The sequence below is a fragment of the Papio anubis genome, chromosome 7 (assembly GCF_008728515.1).
Source record: "Papio anubis isolate 15944 chromosome 7, Panubis1.0, whole genome shotgun sequence".
Classification (NCBI taxonomy): Eukaryota; Metazoa; Chordata; class Mammalia; order Primates; family Cercopithecidae; genus Papio; species Papio anubis.
Genome location: NC_044982.1, coordinates 120,545,422 through 120,561,735, shown reverse-complemented (window position 1 = coordinate 120,561,735; position 16,314 = coordinate 120,545,422). Strand labels below are relative to the sequence as shown.

The window sequence follows — 16,314 nt, the reverse complement described above, 5'->3', positions numbered from 1 at the left end:
AGGCAGAAGACCCAGGCCTTGCTCTTGCCTCTGCTCCTTACTGTGTGACCTTGGGCTAGTCCCTGGATGTCTCTGAGTCTCTGTGAAAATGGAGTTAGTAGTCTATCTCTGTAGGGTGCTCTAATATTCAAGTAACATGGGAAAGATGTAAATAAGGCGCTTTGTAGATGTCATGGAAGGAAATGGTTTATTGTGATGTCTAATCTGTGCCCCCTCCTTTCTTCTTCCTCACCAGTATTTCAAGGCCCTCAGATTTAGGCAGTTCCTTCCAATAGCTAGCCCACTTCTCCCCTGCTGTAGTCCTTATTTCAGAATTGATTCATACTCTGTGGGTGGAAGAGAAAAGTTCATCTCTTCCAAACAGCCTCTATCTGTTTTTACTCTGTCAGGCTAGTTTGGTGCGGATGAAAACTTGCTTTTCTCTCTTCCTGTTCTGTCTATTTTGGCTGTTTTAATATGCTTGGGACAAATAATCTGGCTATAAAAATGTGGTGTCCTGCTTTCATTTGAAAAGTGAGCCAAATAAAGCATCCAAACCTTGATCTGTATCATCCCGGCTCTCTGTAGATCAGAGCTCCCTGTGGAAGGCGAGGAAAGGTGGGTCCCAGAGCACAGTCCTACCTGGGTCCCTGGGCAGAGAGACCAGGTTCCCACTGTCAAATGACCTTGATCTTTGCTCCAGATACATCCCAATGCCCCCGGGACTCAGACCTGCTTTTCCTTTAGGTTTATGGAGAGGAATAGCCTCTACTAGCTTGAGGCATTGCAGCAAATCATTTAAACACCTTGAGTTTGATTTCAGAACTAACAGTTTTATAATCTGGAATCTGGTAGAATTTCCAGGATGTGGAACGGCTGATGGAAAGAAAGGTGTTGGTGGAAGGCAACAAAGGGATTTAATTCCTGAGGATTTTTATTTAACTCCTGAAGAAATTGCTGGTTATGCCTGCCTTGCTGACCTCCAGGTGAAAGACTAGCTTGCAGAAATGCATGGGGAAATTTGGGATTCCGAGAAATTTGGAATTCTGGGAAAGGGGATTTCTGCATACCTGAGTGGCCAACTGATGACTTTATCTTCACATATCTGTCTTCTAGAGACCCTGAGTCTGCCTTCCTGCCTTACTCATTAAAAGATCTGGGAACAAACTCAAGTTCTTATGGATTGAGGCTGTTTCAGGGCCTGAGCTGTCCTGTTAAACTGACCTTTTCAGGGTCCGGATCCACATTAATTTCTCAATCCTTGGAGCTCCTGTAGCATGTGATCCCTGGTATACCAGCCAGCAGGGAAAGGCCTTATGTGCCATGTTGTTTGCCGATTATCTTATGAGCATGATCTTTGGCTCCCTAACTTGTGAGCTTGCTGAAGCTAGAGATCAGGTCTGATTCTTTTTAGTAGCTTTCACAGCGCTCATCAAAGGGCTATGCATGCCAGTAAGAGTGTGCTGTGGATTTTTGGAATACCAGGTATAGACATACAAGATTTGGCAGGATTTGGAGCAAGCCTAAAACATTCCCTGTTGCTGCTTGGGCAAAATCTTTACTATTAGAGATCTGTGGACTGCTGGAGCTGGAAGGGACTTTAAAGATGTAAATAGACACCCCCATTTTGCAGAGGAGAAAACTGAAGCCCCAGAAAGTTTTCCCAAGGGGGTATAGGGAAGATGTGACTGAGTGGGGACTGGGGCTCCCCCAAGTTGCTGGCAGGCTCAGGTTGGGTTTTCCAATTCTCTGGGGTTTTTTTTGCTTTGTTTTGTTTTTCCTAGGCTTCTAGTAGTTGCCCAATGTTGGCAGGCCAAGGAATGATTCAAAAGTGGGGAATGGGAGAAAGTTCCAGAAAGGAGACTTTGAGAACTTAACCTAGATGGGAGGAGGCACCTGGTTGGAGAGACTTGGCTCACCAAGTGACCAGCTAGGAGGGCCCTGACCAGAGGCCCGGTTTGGTGGTGGCAGAGGCAGAGGGAGCAACTTTGGAGGCCTTTCTGCTCAACCATCAGGCTGCGGCTGCCCAGGCCTGGCAGTGCATGCCCTACGTTCCTGGCTGCCCCCCTGCCCTCCACAGTGGCCCATGACCCCCGGCTCTCCCTCCTGGAAGCTGGCCGTCCTGGCACACTGGGCTGCCAGCAATCTTTCCCTCCTTTGTTTCTCTGAAACCATGAGAAGGGCCGCTGGGTTGGGAGCCTGGGTTGCTAAGAGCTTTCCTCAGGCCAGACCTTATCACCAGCTTGAGAAGTCTCCTGGCCAAGATTTCCCTGGAACTCTGGCTCTGAGGGAGGGAGACTGGGTGGAGGGAAGGGGAGGTGGTACTCAGGAGCCACAAACAAAGCTGCCCCTCTGTGCCACCGCCCCCCCTCCCAGGACCAGCGTGTAGGAGCAGCCTGGGAGCCACAAGCTCAGTGGGCCTTTGCTTTTTGAAGAGCAGCGGGAACAATGGAACCAGAAAGCTCTTCAGAGGCTGCCCCCCCCCATGCCCAGCCTGGCACTTCTATTCTCTCAGGTACCCCCATAACTCTGCTGTTACCCCCACTTTTCAGAGGGGGAGACAGCCTCCGAGAGGATGGCCTGCCCTGCTTCACACAGCAGGAAGGAGCAAACTGGACGGTAACCCCCTGACTGCACCGCCCCATGCACAAGCAGGAGATGCAGGCCAGCTGGCCTGGCAGTGGATGGCCGAGGGTGCTGCGGGGCCGTTGGTTTAGAATGTCCTCCCCGACCACCTCGCTTAGAACCCACCATAGAATCCCCTTCCTTTGGGTCTTTTAGGTGTTCTTAAAAATACAAATCCCCTTGAGGGGGTAATAATGCCCTAAGTGGTTGTCATTGACTAGACCCAGCTTCCTGGGAGGAAAACACTAGAGTAGGTGCAGGAGAGAGGTTGCTTAGAGGCAAATGAGGCAGGAGGAAGAGCTGGTTACTGTGAGTGAGCCAGTCTTGCCAGGGAAGTGAGTGTGGAGTGGAGGGGATAGCCAAGCTTATTCTGTGTTCCTCTCCACTCTGGCTACCCTGTTCTTCTGTGCAGGGCCGCCTTCCCCACCCCTACCCTTGTGCAAATAAAATGAGGACTGAGGGCCGGGCGCGGTGGCTCAAGCCTGTAATCCCAGCACTTTGGGAGGCCGAGACGGGCGGATCACGAGGTCAGGAGATCGAGACCATCCTGGCTGACACGGTGAAACCCCGTCTCTACTAAAAAATACAAAAAAACTAGCCGGGCGAGGTGGCGGGCGCCTGTAGTCCCAGCTACTCGGGAGGCTGAGGCAGGAGAATGGCATGAACCCGGGAGGCGGAGCTTGCAGTGAGCCAAGATCACGCCACTGCACTCCAGCCTGGGCAGCAGAGCGAGACTCTGTCTCAAAAAAAAAAAAAAAATAAAATAAAATAAAATAAAATAAAATAAAATAAAATGAGGACTGAGATGTATTCAAAAAACATTTGCTAAGCCCTGTGTGCCAGGCCCTAAGTGGCACTGAGGGCGCAGGGATGAACCAAAGCAGTGTCTCTCCCCAGGAGGATCCTGGTCTAGGGGGGGACACAGGCCACTCAGTAGGACACATGGCTGCAGGGATGTTGGGGAAGGGAGGCTGATGGGTGGAGGCATGGAATGGCAGTGACAGGGACATGTGCACAGAATTGTGAAACTATGAGAGATGTGGCTGGGGAGGCCAAGGAAGCTCTCTGGAAGGAGAGATCTTCCCTCAGTCTTCCAGGATGAGTAGGCAGAGGCAGATGAAGCGGCAGGAAAGGCATTCCAGGTTGAGCGGGCAGCGTGAACAAAGGCATGGAAGGGGAAACATGTTTGGCTTATTCTAGGAGAGACCAGTTGGTGCTGGGTACTGCAGGGCTGGAAAGGGAGGGGCTGTGTGTGGTTGAAACAAGGCTGGACAGGCAGGCAGGGGCCGTGGGGAGCTTTGGATGCCAAGCTAAGAAGCTCGAACTTAATTGTGTGGTGATGCTGGGAGCCCTAGAGGGGCTTTAAGCAAAGGAGTGATGTGATCCCCTTCACACTTTAGGTGGTCTGCCCCTACCAGCGTTGCCCTAGAGGCAGAGAGGTGAGTGGACATTCTCAAAGCCTATGTACAACGAGACAGGGAAGGGGTTTCTGAGCCCCCGGCCCAGACTTCCTGAAGGTCTCTCCCTGTGCCTGGGAGCTGAGTGTCACATGTGCCCCACCCCCTACCCTAAGAAGGGAGTTCTGGCCTGAACCACTCCATGGTGTGGGCCTTTCCCATCTGCCTGGGCTGCCAGATGGTTTGATCTAAGGGTTGAGAACATGGAGGGGGGGCCGGCAAAAGGCCAGAAGTTTTCTTCTAGGAAAACGTGGTTATAGCATGGCGAGAAGAGCACTGGAGTGGGATTTCAGGAGCTCCTGCCTCAACCCCAGCCCTGACCCTCCCTGGCTGTGTGATCTTGGGGTGGTCACTTCCTCCTCTGGTTGGGGACTACTTCACCTGGTTTGAGGCTGGGTGCAGAAGTGAGCTTCTGGATGTGAGTTTATGCCCTGATGCTGCCCAGCCTTGGGCCCTGTTTCACCCTCCTCCCTTCCTCAGTGTCCCCAGACCCTGCAGCCAGTGTGTCTCCTTCTGCGCCATGTCTTCCAACCACACATCCACTCCAGACTGCCAAGTGTTGTGACGAGTTCATGAGACTTGGGGGTTGAGGACCAGAGTTTGAGTCCCGCCAGCTTGCTTGCTTGCTTCCACTTGGAGGAAGTCTCAACTTTTGTGTTCATTGTCATACATTTGGTGTAAATTCCAGCCCTTGGCACATACAAGGGAATTTTCTGAGTCAGCGTCTTTCATGTCTCTTGGATATACCCCACCTGTGCTTATTCTGCCTATTTCATTGGAAGAGCCCTCATCTGATGGAATTCTGTCCAGTTTTTATTGGTTATCTGGGGTGGGGATGGGGTAGAGTATTAACTGAGGGAGGGTATGAGAGAAACTTCTGGAGTGATGGTGGTTACATGAATGCATACACGTATAAAAATCTATCAAGGCAAACACTTCAGATTTGTGCACTGTAGGCATGTTACATATATATTTTACATCTCAATTAAAAATAAATAAATGAAAAAAAGATTCTTCCCAGCTTTCTGGTTCAAGTTCCACCTCTCTGCATCTATTCATATGTTCATTCACTCTATAAATATTTATGCTCCAGCCAACCCAGGCATACAGAGATGGAGAGGCTGGTCTGTGTACTGTACAGTATGTACAGAATGTACAGTATTCTGGTCTGTGTACTGTCATGGGAGCTCAGAAGCACAGAACCGTCAGGGCTCATGGGGACATTGACCGTGGTGGTGGTTCTCAACCCTGGCTGCAAATCACCTGGTGAGGTTTAAATGCCTGTCTCCAGGGCCAGCTTCATGTATGTTTTAGTCCATTTTCTGCTGCTGTAACAGAATACCTCAGACTGGGTAGTCTATAAAGAATAAAAGTTTATTTGGCTTATGGTTCTAGAGACTGAGAAGTCCAAGAGCGTGGCACCAGCATCTGGTTAGGGTCATCTCATGGCAGAGGCATCACATCGTAGTGAGTGTGTGAGACAGAGAGAGGAAATCGGGCCAAACTCATTCTTTCATCAGGAGCCCACTCCCAGGATAATCACATTAATTAATTTGTGAGGGCAGAGCTCTCATGACTTAATCCCCTCTTAAAGGCCCCATCTCTTAATACTATTACATTGGCAATTAAATTTCAACATGAGTTTTGGCAGAGACATTCAAACCATAGCCATGGGCGTGTGACCTGTGCCACATTTGGTTTAATGTTCTGTTGTCACTTGAAATTCTTCAAATGTCTTGAAATTCTTCAAAATTTTTGGAAAAGGGGATCTGCAAATGAAATAGTTGGTCCTCCCTGTCCTCCTTCCCCCAGAACAATAGAATCAGAATCTCTGAGAGGTGGGGTCCAGGCATTCACATTTCTTAAAAACTGAGCTTCCATTCTCTAGCAGCCAGGTCTGGATGTAGCCCTACTCCTAGACACTTGCTGAAACACAATCTGGAGCCTCGTTCTCTGAACACTTGTGACTGAGCTGGAACAATAAGACTTCACACATGAGAGTGTTAGAAGAGCAATTCCTGGGCAACAGTGGCAGAAAGCTACAAGGGAGCTCAGGATGGAGGGGAAAAAGACCCTCTTTGGTTTTTTGGGTTTTTTTTGCAACTCTGAAAAGAGCTATCAGTCCAGTTTGTCTGCCCCTTGATAGTATTTCCAGAAGTGGATGAGCCATGAAGTGAGTTTGCTCTGAGGCAGCGAAGTGTGTAGGATGCATTGCACCATGCAAAGGTCCCGTTGTGGGGTGGGAAGGTCAAGGAAGGCTTCATGGAGGAGATGGCACATGAGCCATCCTGACCTGAGAAAGGTGAGAGAAGAGAAGAGGAGACAAGGCAAAAGGACAAATGCATTTAAGAAGGGGAAGGGCTCATTTGGGGGAAAGGGAGGAACTAGGCTAACTGGAGTATGACTTGAACAGAGAGAGATGTGGTTGGGTGGCACAGGAAATGACAGTCTGAAGTCAGAATCCTGTCGGCAATGGGGAGCTGTTGAATGTTCTGGATCCAAGAATAACGTGCTCCATAAATGTCTGAATGAATAAACAAAAGGGGTGTTTGGGGGAGACATAAAGGGGATTGGCCCTCTAAATCGCTGACGTTTGCTGCCAGAACTCTGGTCCACCTGGCATGGAAGGCTCTGCACCTCTTCCCCATAGGTGGTGCCTGTCTGTGCAGGAACCTGGTGTCCCCTGAAATACAGTCCAGGGGCAGCAGTGACTGAAGCATCCCCAAGAATAGCAGACATGGAGCAGACCATTTCCTCCCATTTCTAGGAACAGCAAGCAGTGGGTGGATGGGTAGGTGGAGGCGCTTTTGGTACAAGCTGAGCTTGCTGTCCAGCTCTCACCAGGTTCCCCAGCCCAGGTGAGCAGCCCTGACAGGAAGGTGCTATCTTGTATCTCCCATGGCCTGGGGGACACTAATTCCTTGGGCGGGGTGGTCCCTGCTTGGCATAGAGGAGCCCCGATTTCTAAATAACCAGCAGCAGATCAAAAGCGGATCTGTTTGTTTCTGTCTCCTGAAATATTTATGCAGGAAGATGAGAAAGGGGCTCTGTTTATTGAACTCATCCTCCAGGGAAGAAGCCGTGGGGAATGAGCCACTTCCCGTGTCTGTGAGCCAATGAGCAGAGATGGAATTTCTTTGGGTTTGAAGCCAGACAGAGCCTGTGTGCTTGCAGAAAGAAGGGGGGTGGGATTCCTGGAGAGGACAGAAAGCCCTCTCAACCTCTTGCCTCCAGTCCCAGGAAGGCTTTTCAGCACATACTTTCCTGGCAACTCCAAGTAATAACAACTGAAATCTCAGCCTTGTTTCTATTCTGGGGTTTGCCTCTATCACGCTGTGTGACCTTAGGCAAGTTATTAACCTCTCTGGATCATTTTTTCCAATTCTGAAAAAAGCAAACTATCAGTCCAGTTCTAGCTGTCTGTGCAGTTCTAGCTATCAGCCCAGTTCTGTCTGCCCCTTGATAGTATTTTCAGAGTCAGTTGAGTTGTGCAGTGAAGTGGGTTTAGGAAGCATTGCACCATGCAAAGTCCCAATTCTGCAGCATTCAAGGCCAGAGAACTGGCTGACTGGCCAGCTAAGTGGCAGCCAGACTTGTAGGGTCAGGCCAGAGGGAGTGCTCTCTTGAGCCAGGCCCTGTGCTGCCTCAGGTTGGGACAAAGAGGCCCCCTCCCTCTTTCCTCCTCCAGCTAAGCCCTGCTGTCCTGTGTCCCTGAGAACACTGGCAGGATTTCCTCCCAGGAAGGGGGACGTGGATGTCCAGTTTACATCCCTGGGAGTTGCAGACACCAGAGAAGCAAGGCAGCACTTCCCCATGACAGTGGGATATGCCTTGTCATCAGATGTAGAAGCCAGTGGCTCCAGGCCCTGAGCCATGCAGCAGGCCTCAGATCATCTGCTGTCCTCCCTTAGGGGACTGGCACCCCCTGCCTTCAGTTCAGCCCCTTGGGCAGGGCTTCAGGGACTTCTCCCAGGGGTGGGTTCTGTTCTCAGCTCTGTGACTGGCTTGCTCTTCCTGTTTCCCATGGTGGACCACATGAGTGGTAAAGTTAATAACAGTTATTATCACTAGACCAATCCAAATCTTAATACAAAATACCATCAATTAAGCACCTGCTCCATGCCAGGCTCTGTACTGGCTCAGGGAACACACAAAGGGGACCAATTTCCCCAGCCTTTAAGGAAGTTGAATTCTGCTTGGGAGACAGACGGGCAAACAAACACAGATGAAGCGATTGGCCCAGCATTGAATGCGAGTCCTAAAGGCCGAGAGACCCTGGTGAGACTGAGCATGCATCTGAGAGGAGGCGGTGTTGGAGTGTGGCTCTGAAGCTAGGTGAGGGGAGGAGCAGTGTGAGCAGGGGCCAGGGCAGCGACGCCCTGGGGTGCTTCTGAGCCACGAGGGTGCCCAGTGAGGTTTGAGTGTGGGGGGTCAGGGGCTGGGAAGGTGATGAGGGCTTGGGGGTGGCTGGGGGGGGAGGAGAGAGTTGTGCAGGAGTGCCGTTCCTGGGCCTATGTGTATCAGTCCGTCCATGAAGAGCCTTTGAGTAGTAAAGAGATGTGATGATGTCATTAGATTCCACAATAATAAATCTTCATTAAGCATGCACTGTGCCCATGACCCTAGGTGATGGGACAGTCCACATGGGTGAATAAAACAGGAACAGTCCCTGCCCTTAGGGACAGGCCCGGGAGGGTGGGGAGACAGAACAGAACACAATCCTGACATCAGTGGTAGAAATGCTGTTAAAGAAAATACAGGGGCATGGAGGTTGTGGGGTGGGGGGTTATGAGAAGGGGATCCCCTGTGGAATGAAGTGGGGATGGAGCCCTATGGGATCTAGGGGGATCTTTCTGGCTGAGAGAGAAGCAAGTTTGAGGCTCCAGCAGGAGCCTGCCCGCCATGGAATGCACAGTGAGCAGGCTTGGTCTGGTGGGAAAGATCGAAGAGGAAGCTGGGTTCTGGCTCCCATGGGGCTGGCCTGTGCTAACTGCTCACTAATGTTTCTTCACTGACTGGGAGGACAGATAGGTGAAGGGTAAGACTGGAGGCCTGGAGCCAGCAGCCATGTTGAGGTGATGAGGATGGAGCCAGGGCAGAGGCAGCAGGCACAGGGAAGATGTATCTTCAGGCCTTGGGGATGGTGTGGGAGGAGAGGGTACAACACAGCAGCCAGGGTCTTCCCGGAGTTCCTGGCAGAAGATCCAGATCCACAAACCCATGGGGAGAAATGGCCACACATCACCGCCGAGCGCTCCCCATGCCCCCTCCCACAGGCCACCCCCGCCACTCTGGCCTCCTGACCTGGGGCCCATGGAGCCCGTACAGTGGCTGTCCTCCTGCCTGCCTTCTGGAGGGTGCTTCAAACTGGGTCGTCTCCTCCTGCAGGGCCAGCAGGGCTCCACAGAAGGCCTCAGGGACCGCCCTCCGCTTCCAGCCTCACCTCGAGTCCAACCTCATTAGTATTTTGAGCAGAAGCATATATATCTTTTTTTTTCCTGCAGGGAATTGGTGGCCTGCTCATTTCAAATTGCGTAAAACCAAAGAGCAATTAAGAGGCACAGCCTCCTCGGGTCAAGGAGAAATGACAGAGAGAGGTGGCTTTGCTCGCCTGGCTGCTGGCACATCTTTTCCAGGCTGGCCTGGTTTTGGGGTAACAGGGAGGGGAGATGCTGTAGGATTTTAATTCACCAGCAACAAAATATACTAATGAGTAGGACAGAATCACTAATGCTTGTTCAGCTCTTACCATGTTCCAGGGGCAGTCCTAATTGTTTTACACGCATCTCATATCACCCTTTCGATACCTAGAAAGCACAGGGAGATGGCTTCTGCTACTATGCCCATTCTGTGAAACTGAGACTCCAAGGGGTTAAGCAGCACGCCCAAGGTCACACAACTAGTAAACGGAAATGGAACCAGGGTTCTGTTGCATCCACAATACGCTCCAGAGCCCATGCTGTTAACTGCCTGGCTGTTTGGCCTCTCGAAAGCATTGCTTTTAGCCCATCACTTCTCCCTAATTTCTGTTTCCCTCTCATAAAGAAAAAAAAAAAAAAAGGCCAAACAAACAAAATGCTCCATTGCTGTGGAGCTCAGAGACTTCACCAGGGTTACTGTGATGAACAAGGGCAGAGAGGAACCTCAGGCAAAAGTCCAGCCTGCGGCTCCCATCCCTATTCCTCTCCCAGGGGCCTGCACAGTTAGACCCATTGCTCTTGGCGGGTGTGGAGGCATCTGACCCATTAGGGGGCCACTGTGGTGGTCCACGCGAGAGGCCTGAGCTGGCCAGGGGGAACCAGTGAGGGCTGAGAGGAGGGCAGGATGCAGGGTGATGTTTTGGAAGTTGATGAGTCTGTGGGGGTGGGTATGAGTTAGAAGTCAGTGGAGAGGCAGTGACTGAGAACCCAGGAGAAAGAGGTGGTGCTGATTTCTCCACTTTTGTTTCAGATACAGACCCCCTCCACCACCTGGATCATCCACCTTGTTCCATAGACTGGACTCTGAGAGCATTTTCACTGTTTCAGAGATCAGATCCCAGAGGCTGAGGCTCAGTGCCCTGGGCTCTGTAGGCAGCCCCTGGAGAAGAGGGCGGGCAGTCTGGCTGGAATTGGAGCGTCCCGGCTCTCAGGGAACTGAGCTGGTTCCTGGCCCAGGCCATGTGGGTTTCAGGATTTTAGCATTGCTAAACCCTTCTAGAACTGCTGTGTGTGTGCACGTGAGTGTGGGCATTGGTAGGGGGTGGAGACAAACTGGAAGTTTTGCTGTCTCTGCTTCTCTGTTATGCGTGGTCAGTGATTTTTACTAATAGTAACCTTCTGGGGAAAAAATGATCCAAGGGCAGCAGTCCAATTTTCTCTGGAGAGTAGGCCTGCTTTCTAAAAAAGGCCTCAACCTGAGAGAAGCCAGAAGGAGTTCATACCCTAGACTAGAGAGGCTAGTCCCTGGTGAGCACCGACATGCTTGTCTCCAGACTCCATTCCTGCCCTGGAGCCCACTTGGCCTTGAACGCCCCTCTGCAGCAGCCTAATCCCCCCAGCTCCTTACTTTGGACTTTTAATTCTTCCACAAACCTAGCTCTCGTCTGTGCCTTCCCATCTCTTTACTGGGCACCAAGGAACTAATCTGCTAACTGGACTTTGTTTAGAAATCTGGGGGTTTGTACAGAAATGTCGCCAAAAGAAAGTTTCTGTTCTGTCCAGACCCTCCTGAGGCCTGGAAGAGTGACTCTGCTTGCAGGAAGCTGGTGGGGATGGGAGCTGGGGCAGCCATGCTGTGAGTCTGTCCTGGAAACAGGCCCAAGCTGGGTCTGGAGCTGGTCTGGACTAGGCGAGTGGGACTAGGGGTTAGGGGATCCACCAGCCTGTATTCCTGGAGCCCATTGCCCCATCCTTTGGCTCATCCCAGCCCAAGCCACTTGGCTGGGCATTCAAAGTCTTCACTCTCTGGCCACTGTTTACCTCCTTGGCCCCTGCCCAAACCAGACACTAGTCAGCTTGGTGCCCCCAAACTCAACCTCTGCTTTTCTGCTCCCTCTCTACTTGAAAAGTCTGATTCCTTCTTTCAAAGCCCAGTCAAAGTGACACCTCCTCCACAGAGCCTTCTCTGATCTCTCCTTGCTCCAAACTCCATCCTTCTCATGCCACTGCCCTGATGAGATAGTTATAGCTGAACATGTCCTATCTCTCCTGCCAGAGGGCAAGTCCCATGCCCTGAGTGGGAGGAAGCGTGTTGTACCACAGATCCCATTGGGTGCTCCTGCCATGCCTGGCCCTATTACAGATTTTTGAATGATGTATTTATATTCTTTTGCACGGATATAAGAATCTATTCCGTACATGCATCATAGCTTCAGCCATATAAGATGCATTTGTTGGCAAATTCATCAGAGGGTACGGAATAAAGCCACCCAACTCTGTCCCCACAAGGACCTGGGACAGATACAGGGAGCTTATTCTTCCTTTCTTCAATTGCCCCCACCCCCATGCTGCCCAGACAGATCTGGGTTGCCCTTGAGGAATTCTAAAGGAGGGAACGCACTCTCCACTGCCTCTCAGACCTCCCACCCAAGAGAGGCAGTGCCCTGGTGACCTCGTGACAGTAGTGTGCCCTCCCCTGGCTCTGCCCTCCCCTGGGAGGCTGCCATATGCTTTCCGGACGTCCGGGTCTCATTATGCTCTGACTCAAAAATTAATCTTGTCTAATTGTGCTCGAGGCCTGAGTGAATTCAGGGACTATTAGCCAGGCTCTGTGGACCTGGGGTCTCCATGGCAACAAAGGATGCATCCTAATGAACTGCATCCTTGGAGACTGGCTAGGAGGCATGCCCCTCCCACCCCTTGATGTGGACTGCTGCTGCTGTCCCTGCTGCTTGGGGTCGGCTCCCTCCAGAGGGGACCTGGAGCTGGCAGAGGGAGTAGAGACAGTTTCCGCGTGTAGCCTACAGTCTGTCTCAGTACTTCAGGGATAAAAGATACTTGCAGATGAATGATCCCACAGCCTTATTGTTGGCCGAAGATTTCTTCAACAAACAAACAAGGCCCCATCTAAAAACCACACACATAGCACATCAAATTCCAATAGCCTAAGTGCTGCTTGTTTTGCAAATCTTTCTAAAATGTGAAAATTGCACTCCTCCATGGAGAGCTGGCTCCAGTGTCACCTCCTACAGGAAGCCTTCCTGAATGTTTGTTTCTTTCCCAGCCCCATTCTGCCACCTTGCTTGGTTTGTGACCCAGGGACATTTTTCAGCACAATCTGCCCAGGAGTGGACTTCCCTGAGTACGCACTATACTCCCTTCCCACCAGCAGACAAGCTTCTCCAGCATGGATAACCGCCACTGCCCTCCTCTCTGGGGCCCTAGACCTGGGTCCCTGTAAGACTTAGTTCGAAAGACAAAGGGGTCTTTGTTAACAGCCTCTGTCTGAACTCCATCCCACCCCTGGACCTAGGCTGGGAGGCTTTTCTGTGGATGTGGCTTCTGGGGCCTTCAGAGGCTCTCCTGCCCACTATGACCATAGGTGCTGACCAGTGGGCAGACACTTTGCCTTCTCTATCTAAGGAAGAGGGGATGCCCTAAAACCAGGCCTTTGGGGAAGATGTGGAGAAGAGGACATTTGAGGAAATGGAAACAGTAAATGGGACACCCCTGGCCCAGCCTCCAGCTTCCTGGCCCTTGAGCCCTTCAGCCTGGTCCCCCACAGGGAGACATGAAGTGTGGGAGGAAGGTGAGGAGGGAGAGATGCAAACCTGGCAATTTCCCCACAACCACAGCACCTTCTTCCCAGCTGTCCTGCTGATTCTCGGTTTCTAGAAATGACCGGAGAGAGAGGAATGAGTAGGGAGGAGGTTGCCTGTCTGACTTTTAATTAAAAGGGAGAGGACACCTCCTAGCCAGCCTTTAAGGCAGGGGCACTCCTGTGGTGTGTGTGCCTCCCTCGACGGGGACGGGGTGGCATGCAGGTTTTGTGGGTGTGTGAATGGTTGACAGGCAGAGGTAGCCATTGGAAAAGCTGTCCAGAAAGCCGCGTTCTCTCCTCACTCCTCCACAGCCTCTCCCCTTAGTGCAGCAAACGTTTCTTGAACATTTCTTGGCTTGAGTGCCAAGCTCTGTGCCAGGCCCTGGGATATAGAGATGGTTGAGATACTGCCGCTGGGCTCCAGGGAAGTAGGCGGGGACAGGATGGGGTTGGTGGCACTGGGAGGATGAGGGTCCCACCTGTCCCTGGGCCTCATTCAGCCAGCATCCTCTGAGTGTTGTCAGGTGCCATGCTTTTCGGTAGGCACCGAGGATAAAACAGTGAGTGTGGCAGAGGCCTCAGCCCACACGGAGCTTACAGTCAAGAGTGGTGTGAGGTGGGGAGTGCGGCCATGAGCGCACGGTGTGAGGAGTGCTAGGATGAGGATGCCTGTGCGGGCCTGGAGGAGGAGCAGCCACACAGTGTCGGGGCATCGGAAGGCCTGCCCCAGGGGTGACCTGGAAGCAGAGATGTGAAGGAAGAGGAGAATTTGGCCAAGAGAACAGCTGGGAAGCGTGACTGAGGTCGAGGGAATGGCTGTGTGTGCGAAGGCTGGAGAAGAAATGAGGGCTTTGAGGAGCAGAAAGAAGTTGAGTGCAGCTGGGGCTTACTTAGTGGTGCTGGGGCAGGGCCCAGGCCCGGGAGGGCCATTGCCTTAGTCCCTCCGTGCTGCTATAATAAAACACCTGAGCTGTTTATAAAGAACAGAAATTGATTTCTCATAGCTCTGGAGCCTGGGAAGTCCAAGATCAAGGCACCAGCAAGTTCGTTTGTTTGGCAAGAGCTGCATCCTCCAGAGGGGAGGATCACTGTGTCCTGGCATGGTGGAAGGCAGAAGACCAAACACCATGGGAAGGGTTTTTTTTAAAAAATAAGGGCCTTAATCCCATTCACCAGGGAGGAGCCCTCATGGCCTAATCACCTCTGAAAGGACCTGCCTGAATACCATCCCATTGGCACCATCTGAGTTCTGGTGGAGACACATTCAAATCACAGGAGCCATCATAATCCCATTTGCAAGGACCATGGACTTGGTCCTGAAGTGGGGGTGGAGGGAAGTGTTGACTGGCTTTATTCGGGGGAACGACAACTAGGTTTATGTTTTAAGAGACCACTCTGACATGTATTTTTTTGATTAGTAGAAATAATTTTTTTAAAGACACTCTTGGTGCTGTGGAAGGGAAGAACTGAGAGACAGGAAGGGTTTTGCCATGATTGAGATATTTGGTCCTGCCCAAATTAGGGGCTGATCTCACACACACACACACACACACACGCACACACGCACACGTTTTACCTACATGTTGTAATTCACTTTGATATGGAAATTTTAGGTCACTAAGAGAGAGATGAGCAAAAAGCGCTCTTACTGTGTCTTTAACCGCCTCTCCCTATCGTGTACTCTGTTAAAACAGGATCCAGCTGTAACCTCCACAGTTCTGTAACCTCCAGGGCTCTGATCAGCCTGGCTGGTGGGAGCCCCATAGCTCTGCCTGCTTTGGGGTTTCCCTTCCTTTTATTGCCCCTCTTGAGGTAGAGACAATAGATGTGAGGTGTGACTGCCGGTTTCATAGTTCTCTACTTCAGTGAAGGAGGTTCTGTGCAACGTGCAACACCCACTTTCTTCCTGAGAACACTAAGAAGCAATTCCTTTCTGTTTTCTAATAAAAACGTCTCATGGAAGCAAGCCTATTTCCTGGGCAAAGAGGGACTGCCTGTACAAATCTTGCAAGCACACGTGTTTCCCTTGTTGGGATATGTATAATTTTGTTTTCTTGGGGCAAGGGGTGGACACACAGCTTTGCAATCCCTTGCCTAGAAACAGCTTCCACATTGGCTTAACACCATCTGTTTCCCCTGAGCAGGAAGGTGTCAGAGAGCCCCCTGCTCAAGGAGGGATCTGCCAAGGGTCTGTTAGGATAGGAGGTGAGAGAGATTGGTTGCCTGGGGTGAGAGAGTAAGACAGATGGAGAGAGAAGTGGGTAGGTTGTTTGGAATTAGGATGCAGAATTGTCTGCTGTGTCTTATGCACCATGGAAGTCCCAGGGCTAACACAGTGCATGATTGCAGCAGATGCTTACTAAACTAGTTGCTGGATGACTGTGTTGTCAAACAAATAAATGAACTGAATGAATGAATGAGTGGATGGATGAGAGGGTATGCACAGATGAGTGAAAGTTGGCCTGTAACCTCCAAATAATTATTATCTTAAAAAAACACACTTACTGATAATACTAGTGTGAGGCATGAGACAGAAGAGCCTTCGTGGAGGACAAACTGCAGCAACAGTGCAATGTCATCAGCAGATGTCAGGGAGTCCATGTGTTTAGGGCAGAGTTGGGGTGACATGGTGCTGTGGGCTGAATTGTATCCCCCTAATTCATATATTGAAGCCCTAACCTCCAGTGTGTTTGGAGACAGGGCCTTTAAGGACATAATCCAGGGTAAATGAGGTCATAAAGGCAGAGCTCTGGCCCAGTAGGACTGATGTCCTTATATGAAAAGAGACACCAGAGAGCTCGCTGTCTCTCCACATGTGCACAGAGGACACAGCAAGAAGACAGCCATCTGCAAACCAGTAAGAGAGGCCTCACCAGAAACCAACCCTGCTGGACCTTGATGTTGGACTTCCAGCCTCCAGAACTGTGAGGAATAAATATCTGTTGTTTAAGCCCCCAGCCTATGGCATTCTGTTAGGGCAGCCTGAGCAGTCTAATACATAGGGGATGGTGGA

General features: G+C 51.1%; 1 protein-coding gene across 2 annotated transcripts in view; it reads left to right on the top strand.

Annotated features, from left to right (window-relative positions):
* Positions 1-16,314, top strand: part of CORO2B (coronin 2B) — a 151,377-nt gene that overhangs the window by 8,898 nt on the left and 126,165 nt on the right. Inside the window, exon 1 of one of the 2 annotated variants that reach the window (XM_031668544.1) lies at positions 3,407-8,339. The exons of the other annotated variant lie outside the window; for it this stretch is intronic. Coding sequence (XP_031524404.1) covers positions 8,181-8,339 — 159 coding nt within the window. The 5' untranslated portion in view covers positions 3,407-8,180. Of the gene's footprint in view, positions 1-3,406; positions 8,340-16,314 lie in introns of those variants that run through there. 2 annotated transcript variants of the gene reach the window in all.